The sequence below is a fragment of the Eubalaena glacialis genome, chromosome 20 (genome assembly GCF_028564815.1).
Source record: "Eubalaena glacialis isolate mEubGla1 chromosome 20, mEubGla1.1.hap2.+ XY, whole genome shotgun sequence".
Classification (NCBI taxonomy): domain Eukaryota; kingdom Metazoa; phylum Chordata; class Mammalia; order Artiodactyla; family Balaenidae; genus Eubalaena; species Eubalaena glacialis.
This window is the reverse complement of record NC_083735.1, coordinates 33993062-34011072: the sequence shown is the minus strand read 5'-3', so window position 1 is coordinate 34011072 and position 18011 is coordinate 33993062. Positions and strand designations below refer to the sequence as shown.

General features: G+C 36.5%; 1 protein-coding gene across 2 annotated transcripts in view; it reads left to right on the top strand.

The window, feature by feature from the left end:
* Window positions 1-18011, top strand: part of KAT6A (lysine acetyltransferase 6A) — a 108367-nt gene that overhangs the window by 71490 nt on the left and 18866 nt on the right. For both annotated transcript variants that reach the window (XM_061177623.1, XM_061177624.1), the window contains one exon: window positions 8027-8142. In XM_061177623.1, coding sequence (XP_061033606.1) covers window positions 8027-8142 — 116 coding nt within the window. The remainder of the gene's footprint in view (window positions 1-8026; window positions 8143-18011) is intronic.

The following is an 18011-nucleotide window of genomic DNA, read 5'->3' as shown; positions in this document are numbered from 1 at the left end:
TTGTCAAGGACAGCTCCCAGGCTCTCTGACCTAATGAAACAGAGAAAGTGGGTTGAAGCCAGTGGGGAGAGTCACTATTGATTAGATTAGATGTTTTTAAATAATAAAAGCATTCATAACATACAAAGTCATTTTTGAGAGCCTAGATATTCTTTAGTAGAAACTGCTTCAACCTTTGTTCCACAAATTTTGCAGGAAGATTTTATTACAGGGTCTTATGCAGTCTTCATAAGAGATAAATTATAAAGGAGTTAATATAGGAATCCATCCAACCAAAAACCCATCATTTATTAAGTACCTACTTTGTTCTAGAAACTATGCTAGGTGCAGGGGCTACGAATGAGACATTGTTTTTATTTTCATAGAGCTTTACCGTTTAGTAGGAAACGTACTCACAAAAGCAAATCCAATAGTGATGGCTCATAGTGATGATCTTGAACAATTAAATTTTGTGTGATACATTATCTAATTAAGTTGAGCATTATTGAAATGTTTAGCAAGTGGCCCCCCCCCAAAAAAAAGAGTCATCTGTTAATTGGTTTTGTTTTGTTTTGTTTTTTTTTTTTTTTTAATTTCAGGAGAAGGATATAGTTTGCCTGGTACTATGTTCCATCATTATTAGCTAGTCAGTGAACACTTCATAAAAAAGAGCCACCTCTAAAAAGAAAAACAGAAGCATAAGAAATTAGTAGTATAGGCTTTTGTTTGGAATTATATTTCAACAGTGATCTTGTGAGCTTGGAAGAAATGGTTTTTCTTAAAAGATGCATCACCAGAAAGAAGCATTTGTATTCAACTCATTACGTTGAAGAGCATAACAGCCTCCTCGAAATATATAGAATGATTTTTACATAAAATATCACCAAATAGCACATTATATTTCGATAGTAATTTTAGTGCTTTCTAATTTTGAAGGATTTGATTGTTTTTTTTTTGTGGTTCTAGAAAGTTAACAGCATTTTTGAAATCTGTGTGGGCTACTAAAATAATTTTCTTCTTTGCATAAAGAATTGAACAGTTAATTAGAAATGGAATAAACTAGGTTCAACAACTCTCTTCACCCTATGAGGTAAGGATTGTTATCCCTATTTAATTTAATTAATTAAGTAATTAATTTTTTTCCTAGAAAAGTGTTTATCTTAGAATTAACAAAACATGCGTGTAAAAGCATTAACATTATATGCCCAATGTCGCAACTACCTAAACAGTCATTCTCAGGCCAGGATGTACTTCAAAACCACCTTAACCTGCCTAGGCTCTGTTCAGATATTCAGAAACTCCAGGGACTGGGGAGAAGGGGCCCAGGCACAGTATTTAGGAAACACTTTCCAGATGATCTTGTAATTGGGAACTGCTCTAAGATATATGAGCCTGTTAGCTACAGCTAGAATAGGAAAGTCAAGATGCGAAGGCGGTTCTATAACTTTAAGCAGTTAGTTCTTATCCACATTAATTGTCTGAGATTTTTGAAAGTGGTGACAGGTACATAGGTAACCGATGTATAGAGATTGGCGAATCTTCATCTTCGTTACGTTTTCTGGACAACTGCACACAGATACGGTATGGGACATTCCTTATTCCTTTGGCCCAGCAGCTTTGTTGAGCCTGGTGTCAACGTGCACATCTGGAGTTCCCATCTCCTTCATGGCAAATTTCCGGATTTCTTTGAGTGCCCGAAGGGCATGCTTCTTGAAACCCACTCCATTTTACACAAGGAAACCGAGACTTTTAGTTGAGTGACTTTCCTGAAGTTATGTAACTAGTAATGGTAGAGGTGGATTAGAGCTGGAGCCTGTGTGACTTCCATTTTTGTGCCCCTGATCACAGTAACATCCTGCATTACCCTGTGAAAGATGTTACAGAGGCATCAAAATCATAAAGCCTGTACTGAATGCAAGTAGGAAAAGGTAAGATAAACAGCAAACAGTGGCACAGAGTACCAATTGATGTAATTTGTTGCTGTATTAAATGATATGGACTGTTCCATATGTTCACAGTATATACTAGGATTAGTAAGAGTTGGTATGATCTGAGATGGTCACAGAAGAAGCAGGATTTAGGTAAATGAAGAGAATGAGGGCTTACCAGGTAGAGTAAACAACATTAACTTCAGCTTTGAGGAATACAGTGTATATATTGTATTAATACAAGAGACATTGTGATTATTGGTCCATCAGGTCAACAGATATTTGAGGGCCTACTATGTGCAGGTCATACTGTGGCGATGATGTGGCGAAATATAACACAATAGCTGCCTGTGAAGGTGTTACAACATGGGCAGTCCTTGCTTTGCATGGCGCTGTGCTGATGGGGACACATGCATATCAGAATTGTGTTCGTGCTTCATGCACTCTGTAGCGACTGAAATTGGATCTCAGTTTTGATATGCATAAATTTCAGTTAACATGGTAGCATGCAAAGCAAGGACTGCCTGTAGTTTAGTCTGAGAGGTAAAACTGCATGGAACATTGTTGGGTAATGGTAAAAAATATATTGAATTACTGGTATAGGGCTGGATCTTAGAGGGCTTTGAAAGCTAGTAAGAGGATGTTAGTTTTAGCGTGCTGGGGTTTTAAGGTATCTCCATGACTGCTTTTTTGTTGCTGGAGTGGACTCCTTGGTACTGCTGAAATTAGGGATGGGAGCAGAGGGCTGTTTTAGTGTCTTAAGGCATTCACCCATTATGAGTCACATATTAAAGGCTGTTTAGATGTATTTTGAGTTAATTCATTTGATGATTTAGCAAAATTTTATTGAGTGTTTATTAAGATAGTGGTTAAGAGCCTAGGTATTAGAGACAGCCTGCACAGGTTCAAATCCTGTCTCTGCTGAGTGACCTTGGTCAACCAAGTTACTTAATAGGTTTCTTGAAAGGATTAAATGAATTGGTATTTGCAAAGCGCTTAGTGTGTCATTCATGTCATTCGGGGCATTGGCCTTAGGTAGGAGCCTAGACCATTCAGCCATAGCCTTAAGGAAGGGCAGGGTGTATGGCCACAAGGGTAGACATACAGATGTGCCGTGGAAAGCTGCGGAAGCTCTCTTTTGATTGCTTCTTAGAAAGCAAAGGCATTGCTTGAATGTGAAGATGGGGTACAAGGTATTGGAGGCTTGAGGAGAGACAGGAGAAAGTAATGAAATAATCTAGAAGAACAGGAGAGTAAATGGAGTAGGGAAGCATCAAGGGCCCATTGAGGTTAGTGGGTATGAATTATAAATTGAGACTAGTGAGCATGGTTCTGTGTTTTTCTCTAATAGTGTTCAGATATGAGGGTAATAACTTGGATTGTGTTGGAATATGGAATTTAACCAGAGTTGGGATTTCGGTGAATCAGGAGAAAAGCAAGGAAGTTAAGGATGTATGTAAAGATGAGGTAGTAAAAGACCTTGGAATCTAAGCTGGAAAAGGAGAAAAGGAAAGTCTAAGTCCCCATTTCTCCCTCCCCCAGCCCCTGGCAACCACCATTCTACTTTCTGTCTACGAATTTAACTACTCTAGGCAGACCTCACATGAGTGCAATTGTAAAATATTTGTCCTTTTGTGTCGGCCTTATTTTACTTAGCATAATGTCTTCAAGGTTCATCCATGTTGTAATATGTGTCAGAATTTTCTTCCTTTTTAAAGGCTAAATAGTATTCCATTGTGTGTTTGTACCACATCTTTTTTATCCCTTTATCCGTCAGTGGACACTTGGGTTGCTTCCGCCTTTCGACTTATGAATAATGCTGCTATGAACATGGTGTACAAATAATTGTTTGAGTCCTGGCTTTCAATTCTTTTGGCTGTATTTCCAGAAGTGCAGTTGCTGGTTCATATGATAATTCTGTGTTTAATTTTTTGAGGAACTGCCATACTATTTTTTTCCACAGTGGCTGTGCCATTTTACGTTCCCACCAGCAATGCTCAAGGGTTCCAGTTTCTCCAGATGCTCGCCAACACTTGTTATTTTCTGGTGTTTTGTTTTGTTTTTTATAGTAGCAATCCTAATGGGTGTGAAGTGGTATCTCATTGTGGTTTACATTTGCATTTCCCTGATGATTAGTGATGTTGAACATCTTTTCATGTACATATTGGCCATCTGTATGTATATCTTCTTTAGAGAATGAAAAAAAATTATAACTCATTTTATAGTAAGATCTTAGTTACCCTAATTCAATTGTTGGCAAAACATGATCTGAACTGAGTTTAGACTATATATATTCTTTACTTATCCCATTTAATGTGACTATTCATATGCTTTGCTAAAGAAATATTAATGTATCTGATTATGGAGCATTGTCCCAAATCCTACTGAGGCTGTTGATTTAAGATACATATAGGTACTGTAGTACTTCTCTAACATGAGAAAAATTCAGTATTCCAAAGTACATTCTATTCCAAGGGTTTTGGATAAGAGACTGTGGACATGTAGTAGCTTCATTTCTTCGGAAAACTAAGTTCCAGTTCAAAGAAACTTACACACAAACTTTTGGAATTCAGAAATTAATTAGTTGAGGGCTACCCATACTTTCTATCTCCCCTTGTACCCAGTTGGTTCTTTTCTGTCTTTGTGCTTCACTCTTGATATTCCTGTCCTGGAGTTCTTTACCTCTTAACTTCTCTGATCCTTGCTTCTCTCCCCTCCCCCCATCTATAAAGCAGGCATGTTGTTTCCTACTTTGAGGAATGGATTGTGGGGAATAAATGAGATGACAGCGCGAGGCGCAGAGACTGCACAGTAGGTGCCGCACACATGCTGAGTCTCTTTACTCCTTAAGGTCATGCTGTCTCCACTTGGCAGCATGTGAACTCATTCTTATGTATCTCTTTCATCAGGTAACTTTTAATCCCTAAGGAACAGAATTATTTTTTATCATAGTTTTTATGGGAAAATGTTCAAATACCAGAAAGACATGTCCTCTCCCCACAGTTCACATTCTCATACTGATACTAAGGGTACAGTCCTACCCTCCACTCCCACCCCAAAATGTCATTTCCCACAGGGAATGGAAAAGGAAGTTCCGGCAGAGGGAGGGAGCAGGGCTGTATCTACATCAGTTGTAATTTTCGTTCTGTACCAGATCTAGACTTGGGGGTCTCTGTGTGCAAGAGTGGTCTGTCTCTATATTGGAAAATATATATTAGTCATTTGACAGAAGTGGAGTTTTTGCAGAAGAATAACAGTCTTTTCTCATAAATTGCTGGTAATAAAAGTTTTATTATCTAGAATAGGCATATTTAAAGTTACCTTTTGATTTAGCCCAATTACTAGTGCATTTAGTGCCCCCCTTACTTTCTTAGATTAAAAAGTCCATTCTGGCCCAGAATATATGTTATGTTTTAAAAGATTTTGGCGTATTCAAATGAGAAGGAGGGCACAGAGTGGCAGAACCTGAGTTAAAAGTTTAAAAAAATGTTGTGCCCTTGATTATATTAGATATCTGCTACTTTGAAAGCTGCATGTTTAATGAAATTTTGACTGAAATTTAAAAATAAAATGACTTAGTAAAGATAACCTTGTAATTCAGATTTGACAATTTGAATTTGGCAAGGACTAGGTTAATGAGTGGTGTAGATGCAGCTGTTACTTCCTCACTGCACAGAGCCTTTGTTAATTTCCAGACCTTGGTAAAGGGAAACACACTGGCTCAGAGGCTTCTTTCCCAAGGGAGCTGGAGGTCGTGGAACCCTGTGGCTGTTCGCATCTGACGGTGCAGGAAGGCGAGGGCTGCGAAGGCAGAGAAGGTCTGCTCTGAGTCTGGTTTTACATAGACCCTCCTCGTGGCGGAGATGTGCAGACAGTTGTCCTGGGCCTGGGTGTCCACTTTTGCGTTGGGCATCCACCTGGAGGAGCGCCGGGCAGCGGATGGGAAAGCTCTCACACAACAGGCGGTGCCGCAGCAGGTGCATGGTCTCACCTTTCGTGCTTCCTGTTTGATCCTTGGCTCAGGAAGTTAAATTTGGTTTCTGATATTGGTTATTCTGATATTTTCTGTACTACTATTCTTGTTGTTTTGAGCTGTGAAGATAGGCTAAAAGATACTACTTTATGAGTTAGAATACATGATTCTGGAATGTAGTTTAAAGAACGGTGTGTTTAAACCCTTTTGCAGAGTTCTATTTTGGTTTTCAGAAATGAAAAAAATCTTATTTTAACCCTGTCTTGTGTTTTTCTTTTTGATTTTTGCCTTTGGAAGAGCCTCAGTACTCCTTGGTTTCATAACACAGTTTATCCAACTAATAGATGTTTGTCTTTTGTTTTGAGGTGTCTGAGGAAGAGGTGAGGTTTCACCTGGCTGTGTTCCAGCATGAAACCTGAGACAAGTCCCTTGGCCTTTTATAAAAGGGACTGGTTAGAAAGACCAGAGAGAGCTCTCAGATGAGTTGTGGTGCAAAGGCTTCTTCCTCAAATGAATTTATATGAAAAATGAATAAAAACCTCTGATTTTTTTTAGTTTTGTTAGAAGGGGTGTGTGTGTGTGTGTGTGTGTGTGTGTGTGTGTGTGTGTGTGTGTGTCACGAGCTCCATCAAGAGACTTTAGTAATCTCGCAGTGGTTTTTAAAGCATGAAGTTGAAGGATAATTTTGGTTGCTCGTTTGAAGAGTTATTAATACTCGTGTTTGATTAGGCTAAATTCTAGCTCCTTTTTTAAAAAAAAGTCAGTTAATGTTTATAGAATATCCATAATAAATATACATGCATATATATTATATGTTATATGCATAACACACACGGGGGCATACCTTGTTTTATTGCACTTCACTTTATTGTGCTTCACAGACAGTTAGGTTTTTACAGATTGAAGGCTGTGGCAGCTCTGAGTTGAGCAAGTGTATCAGCACCACTTTTCCAGCAGCATTTGTTCACTTTGTGCCTCTGTCACATTTTGGTAATTTTTGCAATATTTCAGACTTTTTCATTATTATTTTTGTTCTCGTGATCTGTTATGGTGACTTGCTGAAGGCTCAGATAATGGTTAGCGTTTTTTAGCAGTAAAGTATTTTTTAATTAAGGTATGTCCATTGTTTTTTTTAGACATAATGCTATTGCAAACTTAATAGACTAGAGTGTAGTGTAAATACTTTTATATGCACTGGGAGACCAAAAAATTCGTGTGACTTGCGATATTCACTTTGTTGCTGTGGTCTGGAGCCGAATCCACAGTATCTCCGAGGTATGCCTATATACATGTATACATGTATGAATCTTGCTATATTGGGTGCAGGGCAAATCAAATTCCCCTTGAATTTAAGGTTTTAAAACCTGATCCTTGTAGTCATTAGCAGTGGCTTATATTTGAACTGCTGCTGTGGAAGCCTAAACGCTTTACAAGTTATTCTTTTTTTTAAGATAGTGTAGTTCAGGTTATTGCAGGGATGGGGGTATAGAAATTATTTTAATTATAAACAGAAGATAGATAAAAAGGGATAAAAGTATGTGTTTAACAGAGTATTACTTTCTTTGGTTAAACCTATGAAAGCCACTAAGAAGGGAATTTTAGGGGCAGTGTAAAATGAAGACTCTTACTTGTTTTGTCATATTCCTTAATATCTATTTTCACAAACTGGAGGATGATTCCTTTCTGTACGTGCTCACGTGTTTAGTAGGTCATTGCTGTTGCTGTCAGTTGGGACACTATACATGTGATCTCGGCCAGTGGGCAGCAAGCACTCCTCCCCACCCCTGACTTTATATCCCCAAGTGCTGGCAGGGTCTCTTTAACAACTCAGTGATTAAGGAGTGAGTTTAGTTGAGGATATTCACAGTATTATTAAATGTGGAAACTGCAATGTCACCAGCTGCATTTGGTTCTAAGAGATTTATTAGCATTTTTATTCTTCATTTGGATGCTCTATTTAAAGAATAGTACAGCTTATTGCAAAACTTATTAGCTTGTTCCTGGCTTTTAAAATTTTCCTGTGGAATCCTGAGAAGGCGACACTTAGATTCAGATGGGTTTTTTTTTGTTTTGTTGGTTTTGTCATCTGTCTGAGTGTATTTAATTTAGCTAACTTACGTAATTAATGTATTTTCTCACTGCACAGAAAGTTGGAGTGACCGGTCCCCCTGATCCGCAAGTCCGCTGTCCCTCTGTTATTGAGTTTGGGAAGTATGAAATCCACACCTGGTACTCTTCTCCATATCCTCAAGAATACTCAAGGTATGTTTTAAGAAACCATTTACCTTCCGTTCTTAGATTCATAGAACTTCAGCACTAGAAGGGATCTTGGAGACATTGTAGTGCAGTTCATGTTTTTACATTTGAAAAAACTGGTTGGTTTTAAATGTCCATAATAGCGGCGTACTTTGGCAGCCACTTAATCTCAGTTGGCTTTAGATTTTCGTTGCTGTATTCTGTCCAAAAGCTGTTACTTAAGATTGGAAACCTGACACATTGTCAGAATGAAAGGGGAACATTTCTTGTTTATGAGAAATTTGCCTTCATACCTCACACTAAGAATTTTTTTAAAAGGGAGATTCTTATTTTTAACTATAAATAAAGTTTCACTGAGTAGCCTTTTATCTAAATTTTTATAATTTAACAAACTTAGTAAATGATTTGTTTTCCCAGGAATAATTGGACGAATATTACATATAAATGGCTTGGGTTTCTAGATATAAAAACTGGTCAGTCACCAGCTTTTTGGGATAAGGCAGCATGCCAGATTTCTTTCATGACTCAACTCTGACATTTATAAGCTACATAACCTTAAGTTACCCAGCTACTTGGTACCTCAGTTTCCTCATCTGTAAAATAGAGATAACAGTAGTTCTTACTTCATGAGGTTTATTATGAACATTAAATGAGTTGAAATATGTAAGTCACTTCAAAATGGTGAGTGCCCAGTAATGTCAGTTATTATTACTTTTTTCTTTTAGGGTTGAAATTAAAAGAGTTAAAATAAGATTTGGTCAAAGAATTAAATACTGGCCTACCATTTGAAGTACAGCAGTCCTATTAATTCTTTCTTTAATCCATAAGCTACATATGCCTCAGTTTCCCATTTAGCAGAGTGTTGTTAGGAATAATAAATTGCGGTGCTCTGTGGGTTAAACACGTATTCAAAGTACTCATAACTTCTTAGCTATCTAGTAACATGGTTTGTCTAAAATGTTAGGCAAAATAATTATACTGACAGTGATTTATTTAGTGCTTTATAGTATACACAGTGCTTTAATATGGGTTATTTCTAAGAAGCTGGGAATAGGCCAGTATAATTGTTAAAAAACTAGAACTCAGTATTTTTTTAAACTTTTTCTTTCCATGTAACTTAATAACTTGCTTGTCTGGTTTCCAAGTCTAACAGAAATAGAAAAATAAGAATGAGAATGTTCTTACAGACCTAGACCTCAGTGACCAAAAGAAAAAGAGAAAGAGAGAGAGAGAGAAAGCAAAACTCAAGGAAACTAACATAAAGCTCATGAAACACAGCAAACTGAGACCCATTTACTGTAGGGTCAGTTAGCCCCAAACTCTGTGGTAGATCTTTAAGGCAGCATTCTGTTTATTTCATGGAAGAACAACAATCTGAGTTTGTTAAAAAGATTAAATTATATTTATATATTATTTTATGTGTATATGTTAAAAGAGGGAAGGAAATTCCTCAACTACCTACAGACAGAACACAGGTATTCAGTGCAATTTCCTCCTCAGGAGTTCTGGATAGCCAGGGTAGTGTATGATCAAGAACAACAAAGTTGAGGAATTAATTCCTTCATTAAAATAAATTATTTTAATAAATTATTATTTAAAGTAATAGTAATTTAAAATAAATTATTGCCTTTTTTAAGTGAGCTGTCGAAATCACAAGAGTGCTCCACTTAGAAAAGAAAGCTTGTTCAACACATGTGTCACCTGTTCCAGGGATTGTAGTGCAGAGATTGGAACCACAGGCACCTTCTTTCTTCCTCTCAAGGGGAGGAGAGGAACTCCATTTACTCAGGAATGGAGATAGCGAGAAGATGAGAATGGACCCAACCATGAGGCTGTTGATTTTAAGATATTAAGCCTCATTAAAAATGTGCTTTTTGTTCTGATGAGGTTGTCACTAGAACGTGACTTCTTAATCAGCTTGGAGGGGATTAGTTATCGGTGAAAGAATGAACAAACATTGCCAGCAGAAAAATAAATAACCAGAAAAGTATAATAGGAATTGTAATAGAAAGCAGCAATAGGGCAAGAACTGTAAAATTCATCAACTTTCTTAAGTAGAATTTTAGACATTTTCTATTCATTTCCTTATCCACCATTGTGGAGGGTTCCCTGAATTTTCCATCAGAAAATACTCTGTAATTTAATAAGCTCTTTAGTATTGATAATTATGATTTTTTTCTATCTATTCATAATTTTAAGTACATTGTTAGAAAACCACATATAAAATGAGTTTAGGCTTGTTTCACTTCTGAGTTCTTTTAAACTTGAGTTGACTATAATGTTTAGAGATCTTATGTTTTCCAAATAATAAACCTGTATTTTTACTTTGTTAATGACTATTATTCTCTGCTAAATTACTTCAAATTATTTTCTTGTTGTTAAAGGTTTTAAACACTTTTTTAAAAATTCCAAATCCTAAAGCATGCAAAATAGGACAATTGGAGCAAAAACAAAAACGATCACAGGAGGAAAAATCTTTTGGGAAGTGGGATTATGCATTGTCTCCCATAATATTCAGATATTTGTGTGTGTAGTGTATGTTAAGTAATCTTGCATCCATGACTTAAAAAAAAAGCAAAACAAAATGAAACAACAACAATGAAGCCATAATGCTGCTTCATTTGGAGCAGTATGATTAAGTCTCAGATGTTGAAAAATAGAAACCAGAGTCTTAACCCGAGGTTTCTCCAACAGGGCCATGTGATGCACACACATGGAAGACAGGTCCATAGAGGGTCCTGCTCTGCCTTTAAAAACATGACATTGATGGGCTAGAGGCAAGAGGAACTGTGATCATGGGATAGCCTCTACTCCTGAGCTGCTTAGTGCCTAGCTTCTTAATGACCTCTGCTGCAAGAGCATATTAAGATCCTAAGAAGGCAGATTCCCATACTATTGAGTAGCTTAGGAACCTTGCTCTACCTTTTTATCCTGTTCCTGACTTGATTTGATGCGTAGATTATGTACAGCCCCAGTTACTAAAGAACAGCCTCCTTGAAGTCCTTGAATGACGATTAAATGATGACGTAAAATGGATGAAAGAATAAAAATATTCATATTACTAATTATAAATAATAGCAGCTATAGTTACCATTCACTGAGCTTGCTACTGGACTGAACATCTCTGGAATAATTCTGTGAGGTGGATATTGCTTTCTTCGTTTTACAGCCTAGGACCCAGCAAACATATTCAAGACTGTACAGTTTATAAGTGGCAGAACCAGGATTTAATCCCACTTTTCTCTTACCATATAGCCATAACCTTTAACCTCTGTGCTTCACTACTCCATACAGCATTGATGTCTAGATTGATCTTAGATGGCTTGTACCATAGTCTTTGACTTAAGTAGTATTTGATGTAATTTTTATTGTATTAAAATTTTACTACAAGTTGACCTATTATAAAAGTCACACAAACTGCTACTATCTTGGGCAACGTTCAAAAGCCAAGAAGGTATTGTAGGAATTTCTAGGAAGAATATTTGCATCATCCTAGAAGTAAAGGAACCAATAAGCTGCAGCCCAGTCCTGACTTCATAGACTGTGGTGTCCATGTAATGGGTGACTTTAAAATAAATGTCAAGTGTGGGGGCTATACCGCATGATGCAGCTAATCACAGTGACCATACACCTACTTGATAGTCAAGGCCGAGGTGCTCTCAGGAAGAAGATGACAGAAAGCAGCACCCAGCAGTATTCTTTAGGGCAGGGAGTATTCATAATCTCAATAACTGCATTTCATTTCATGTGATCTAATGTTTTTCCTATATGATAATATCTTTTCATTGAGAGAACTGCAGCCATTTGTACTATTACTAGAAGAAATGTTTTGTTTTTTCCTGGAGTTTTATTGGATGATTCCCTTTAGACTAACAGTGTCATCCCAGTAGACTTGGTTTTAATAAAGTAAGAGGCTTTTAAAATACAAAGGATCATAAGAGACTATGACAAACAACTGTATGCCAATCAAATGGACAACCTAGAAAAAATGGAAAAATTCCTGGAAATTTACAATCTCCCAAGGCTGAAGCAAGAAGAAATAGAAGATATGAACAGACCAATTCCCAGTAATGAAATTGAATCAGTAATAAAACAACTCCCAATAAACAAAACCCCAAGACCAGATGGCTTTATAGATGAATCCTACCAAACATTTAGTGAAGAGTTAACACCTGTCCTTCTCAAACTATTCCAAAAAACTGCAGAGGAAAGAATGCTTCTGAACTCATTCTATGAGGCCAGCATCACCCTGATACCAAAACCAGATAAAAATACCACAAGGAAAGAAAATTACAAGTCAATATCACTGATGAACATAGATACAAAAATCCTCAACAAAATAGTAGCAAACCAAATACAACAATACATTAAAATGATCATAAACAATGATCGTAAGCAATAATCAAGTGAGATTTATCCCAGGGATTCAGAGGTTTTTCAGTATCTGCAAATCAGTTGGTGTGATATATACCACATTAGCAAATTGAAGGAGAAAAACGATATAATCATCTCAGTAGATGCAGAAAAAGCTTTTGACAAAATTCAACATCCATTTATGATAAAAACTCTCCAGAAAGTGGGCATAGAGGGAACATACCTCAACATAATAAAGGCCATATATGATAAGCCCACAGCTAATTTCATACTCATTTATGGAAAGCCAGAAGCATTTCCTCTCAGGTCAGGAACAAGACAAGGGTGCCCACTCACCACTTTTATTCAACACAGTGTTGGAAGTCCAAGCTACAGCAGTCAGACAAGAAAAAGAAATAAAAGGAATCCCGATTGGAAGGGAAGAATTAAAACTGTCACTGTTTGCAGATAACATGCTACTATACGTAGAAAAGCCTAAAGATGCCACAAAAAACTTCTAGAGCTCATCAATGAATTTGGTAAAGTTTCAGGATACAAAATTAATATACAGAAATCTGTTGCATTTCTGTACACTAACAGTGAACTATCAGAAAGAGAAATTAAGGAAACAGTCCCATTTACAGTTGCATCAAAAAGAATAAAATACCTAGGAATAAACCTACCTAAGGAGGTAAAAGACATGTACTCAGAAAACTATTAAGACATTGATGAAAGAAATTGAAGATGACACAAACAAATGGAAAGATACACTGTGTTCATGGATTAGAAGAATTATTATTGTTAAAAATGACCATAGGGGGTTCCCTGGTGGCACAGTGGTTGAGAATCTGCCTGCCAATGCAGGGGACACAGGTTCAAGCCCTGGTCTGGGAGGATGCCACATGCCGCGGAGCAGATGGGCCCGTGAGCCACAGCTACTGAGCCTGCGCGTCTGGAGCCTGTGCTCCGCAACAAGAGAGGCCGCGACAGTGAGAGGCCTGCGCACCGCGATGAAGAGTGGTCCCCCACCGCTTGCCGCAACTAGAGAAAGCCCGTGCACAGAAACGAAGACCCAACACACCCAAAAATTAATTAATTAATTAATTAATTTTTTAAAAAATGACCATATTACGCAAGGCAATCTACCGATTCAGTGCGGTCCCTATCAAATTACTAATGGCATTTTTCATAGAACTAGAACAAAAATTTTAAAATTTGTGTAGAAACACAAAAGATCCTGAATAGCTAAAACAATCTTGAGAAAAGTAAAACAGAGCTGGAGGCATCATGCTCCCTGACTTCAGACTATACTACAAAGCTACAGTAATCAAAACAGTATGGTACTGGCACAAAAACAGACACACAGATCAATGGAACAGGATAGAAAGCCCAGAAATAAACCCACGCACTTATGGTCAATTAATCTATGACAAAGAAAGCAAGAATGTACAATGGGGAAAAGACAGTCTCCTCAGTAAATGATGGTGGGATGACTGGACAGCTACATGCAACAGAATGAAACTAGACAATTTTCTTAAACCATGTATAAAAATAAACTCAAAATGGTTTAAAGACCTAAAGATAAGACCTGAAACCATAAAACTTCTAGAAGAAAATATAGGTGGAACACTCTTTGACATAAATCACTGCAGTTTTTTTGAGGATCTGTCTCCTAAAGCAAAGGAAGCAAAAGCAAAAATAAACAAATGGAACCTAATTAAACTTAAAAGCTTTTGCCCAGCAGAGGAAACCACTGACAAAATGAAAAGACAACCTACTGAATGGGAGAAAATACTTGCAAATGGTATGACCAATAAGAGGTTAATATCCAAAATATATAAACAGCTCATACAACTCAACATCAAACAAACAAACAAAAAAACCCCAAAACCAAGCAGATTAAAAAATGGGCAGAAGACCTGAATAGATATTTTTCCAAAGAAGACATGCAGATGGCCAACAGGCATGTGAAAAGATGCTCAACATTGTTAATCATTAGAGAAATGCAAATTAAAACCACAATGAGATATTACCTCATGCCTGTCAGAATGGCTGTCATCAAAAAATCTACAAATAACAAATGTTGGCGAGGATGTGGAGAATAGAGAACCACTGTACACTGTTGGTGGGAATTTAAATTGATGCAGTTACTGTGCAGAACAGTATGGAGGTTCCTCAAAAAACTAAAAATAGAACTACCATATGATCCAACAATTCCACTTCTGGGTATATATCCAAAGAAAACAAAAACATTAAAGTGGAAAGATATATGCACCTCAATGTTCATAGCAACATTGCTTACAATAGTGAAGACACAGAAGCAACCTAAGTGTCCATCAACAAATGAATGGATAAAGAAGATGTTATGTATATATAACATCTTCTTTATCTATGTATGTGTGTGTGTATATATATATATGTATGTACATATGACAAAGGAATACCACTCAGCCATAAAAAAGAATGAAATAATGCCATTTGTAGCAACATGGATGGACTTGGAGGGTATTATGCTTAGTAAATAAGTCAGACAAAAAAAAATACTATATGATATCACTTATATGTGGGATCTAAAAAATAAAACAAGCTAGTGGATGTAACAAAGAAATAGACACACAGACACAGGGAACAAACTAGTGGTTACCAGTGGGGAGAGGGAAGGGGGAGGGGCAAGACAGTGGTGCAGATGAAGAGGTGCAAACTACTATGTATAAAATAAATAAGCTAAAATGACATATTGTGCAGCATGGAACATAGCCAATATTTTAATAATAACTATAAATGGAGTATAACTTTTAAAAATTGTGAATAACTATGTTGTACACCTGGGACTTATTGTACATCAGCCATACCTCAATAAAAAAGAAAGAAAGAAAAATAAGTAGGAGGCTTTAAAAATGTTTTCAGCAGGAAGTGATTTAGAATAAACTAGATCATATTATGCTTGCTTCTATTTTATTAGTTTTCACATAATAAGGCCCAGTGAAGTTTTTAAAAAAATAATCAATAAAATGCCATACATCTTGCTATTCCAAGTAAACACCTTGAAGTTGGCATTTGTCATTATTGTAACCTGGAAAAGTCACTGGTTCTTTCTCTCTTCCCTCCCCCTCCCTCCTCTCCCCCCCTTCCCTTCCCCCTCCCCCTCTCTTCTCTTCCCTCCCTCCATCTCTCTGTCTCTTACTTTCTTTCTTATTTCAAAAAGCTCAGAATTTTGTTTAGGTTTTTCAGATTCACATTTGTAGGAAATATTTATTTGTAATACTTAGCTGTCACACTGAACCTATACTCAAGGATTCTTCTATATCTTCATGTTGCAACAAGTTAAAATTGGTCGTTGAGAATTTATTTATTTTATTAAAGTATAGTTGATTTACAATATTGTATTAGTTTCAGGTGTACAGCAAAGTGATTCTGTTATATATATTTATATATATTATAAATAATTTGATATATATTAGATTATTTTCCATTATATCAGTAGGTTATTACAAGATAATGAATATAGTTCCCTGTGCTACACAGTAGATTCTTGTTGCTTATCTATTTTATATATAGTTTATATCTGTTAATCCCATACTCCTAATTTATCCCTTCCGCCCTCCCTTTCCCCTTCGGTAACCATAAGTTTGTTTTCTGTGTTTGTGAATCTGTTTCTGTTTTGTATGTAGATTCATTTGTATTCATTTTTAGACTCCACATATAAGTGATACCATAAAATATTTGTCTTTCCCTGTCTGACTTCACTTAGTATGATATTCTCTAGGTCCATGCATGTTGCTGCAGATGACAATAGTTCGTTCTCCATGGCTGAGTAATATTCCATTGTATGTATATGGGTGTGTATGTATATGTACCACATCTTCTGTTGATGTGCACTTGGGTTGCTTCCATGTCTGGGCTATTGTAAATAGTGCTGCTGTGAACATTGAGGTTCCTGTATCTTTTCAAAGAGTTTTTGTCTTTTCTAGATATAACTCATTGAGAATTTAGAACAGGTAAAGAATAGGTAAGTAGTAGAGTAGTTGCAGGGAGGAGGATGCCATTAAGTACATTTATAGGGAGAACCTCATTCTTCCACCTTCCTTTGAAGAAGAAATTGTTCAAAATCCAAGATATTCAGGAAGACAGGCTGGCAGTTGTGGGTCATCTTTGAGACTCAGTTAATACATTTAGTGCCCACATTAGATGATGAAGTATACAACTGGGGCCATTTCATTTTGAGGTTTTTTTAGTTCTGGTGGTAAAGAAGGAAAAAGCTATTTATCCTGCTGTCGTTCCTTCTCTGAGTAGTTTGAGGCAACATGCAAAGGAAATAAGCAGAGTGGCCTAGGAAGCCTTTCTTTTCTGTGCTCTTGGCTCCTGCTTCTTTTATTTATAATGTCAGTCATTATTTGTTTCACTCAGTACTTTATTTTGGAATGGCTTTTTTTTGTACTAATGATATAATTTAGGGTTGTTTGAGTTTGACTAATATTAGATATTATTTTTGTGTTACATATTGTAGACATTTAGAAATACTATATACCACAGCAGTTCCATGGAAGCTTTTAGTGTGCTGAATGGCAGTTTTAAAACTAAGATGTGGGATTGTAGAGGAGGAATTAATACACATTGTGAATCCCCAAGGGAGAAGAAAAAATTAATCACATGCCTTTTCCCACTTTACTTGAGCATGAAACACTTAAGTGTATACAGAACTAGTGTTCCATAATACACCTGGGAAAGGCTTTAGTTGAATGTTAGATGTTTTCAGATAAATATGCTTCAAAAGCTGCTTCTAAAGTAGAACTTGAAAAAATAGTTATGGTCTTCACACGTGAACAAAGCAAACATTTTTGTACATTAATCTACTTTTTCTTTAATTCCAGATTAATCCTTTTAAAGCATAGCTATCTAAACTGATGGCAACTAAATTAATGAGGTTTTTTTTTTTTTTTAAATTTCCTTCAGCCTCAGTACTTACTTATATGAGGGAAGATACAGTATTTTATTTGGATTATATTTTTTGTCATCATATCATCCAGTATTTTCACATATGCAGTTTTCATTGTAGGGTCAGATCTTAGCTTACCAAGGCGTGCTTACCGGTTTTGGACACAGTTCAGGATGCACGGAAGCCTCTGTGCTGAGGATACATGGGGTGTATATTTTATAATAGAGAGCCATGGGGGGTCTTCTCAGTTCAGACTAAAATACATATAAAAGCCACTGGTTTTTAGTTTAGGTTATGTTCCTTCTGTTACTTTATGAACTGATCTCATCACTTTGTTGCCTAGCTCCTCATAAAAGGGACATTATAAGGAAGAAATCCTGTTAAACTATGGCTAATATAGCAAGACTGTTGAATAAATATAAATGATATGACTATAACAGAGAATATGTGAATGAATAAATTGAAATTTTATTTCACCTTGAAAAATAGACTTTTGAGTTGCAGGATTTAATGTGATATTTAACTAGAGAGAAAGCCAGAATTTCAGGGGTGGAAGGAAGGAGGTAGTGTAGTATGTCCTAACTTG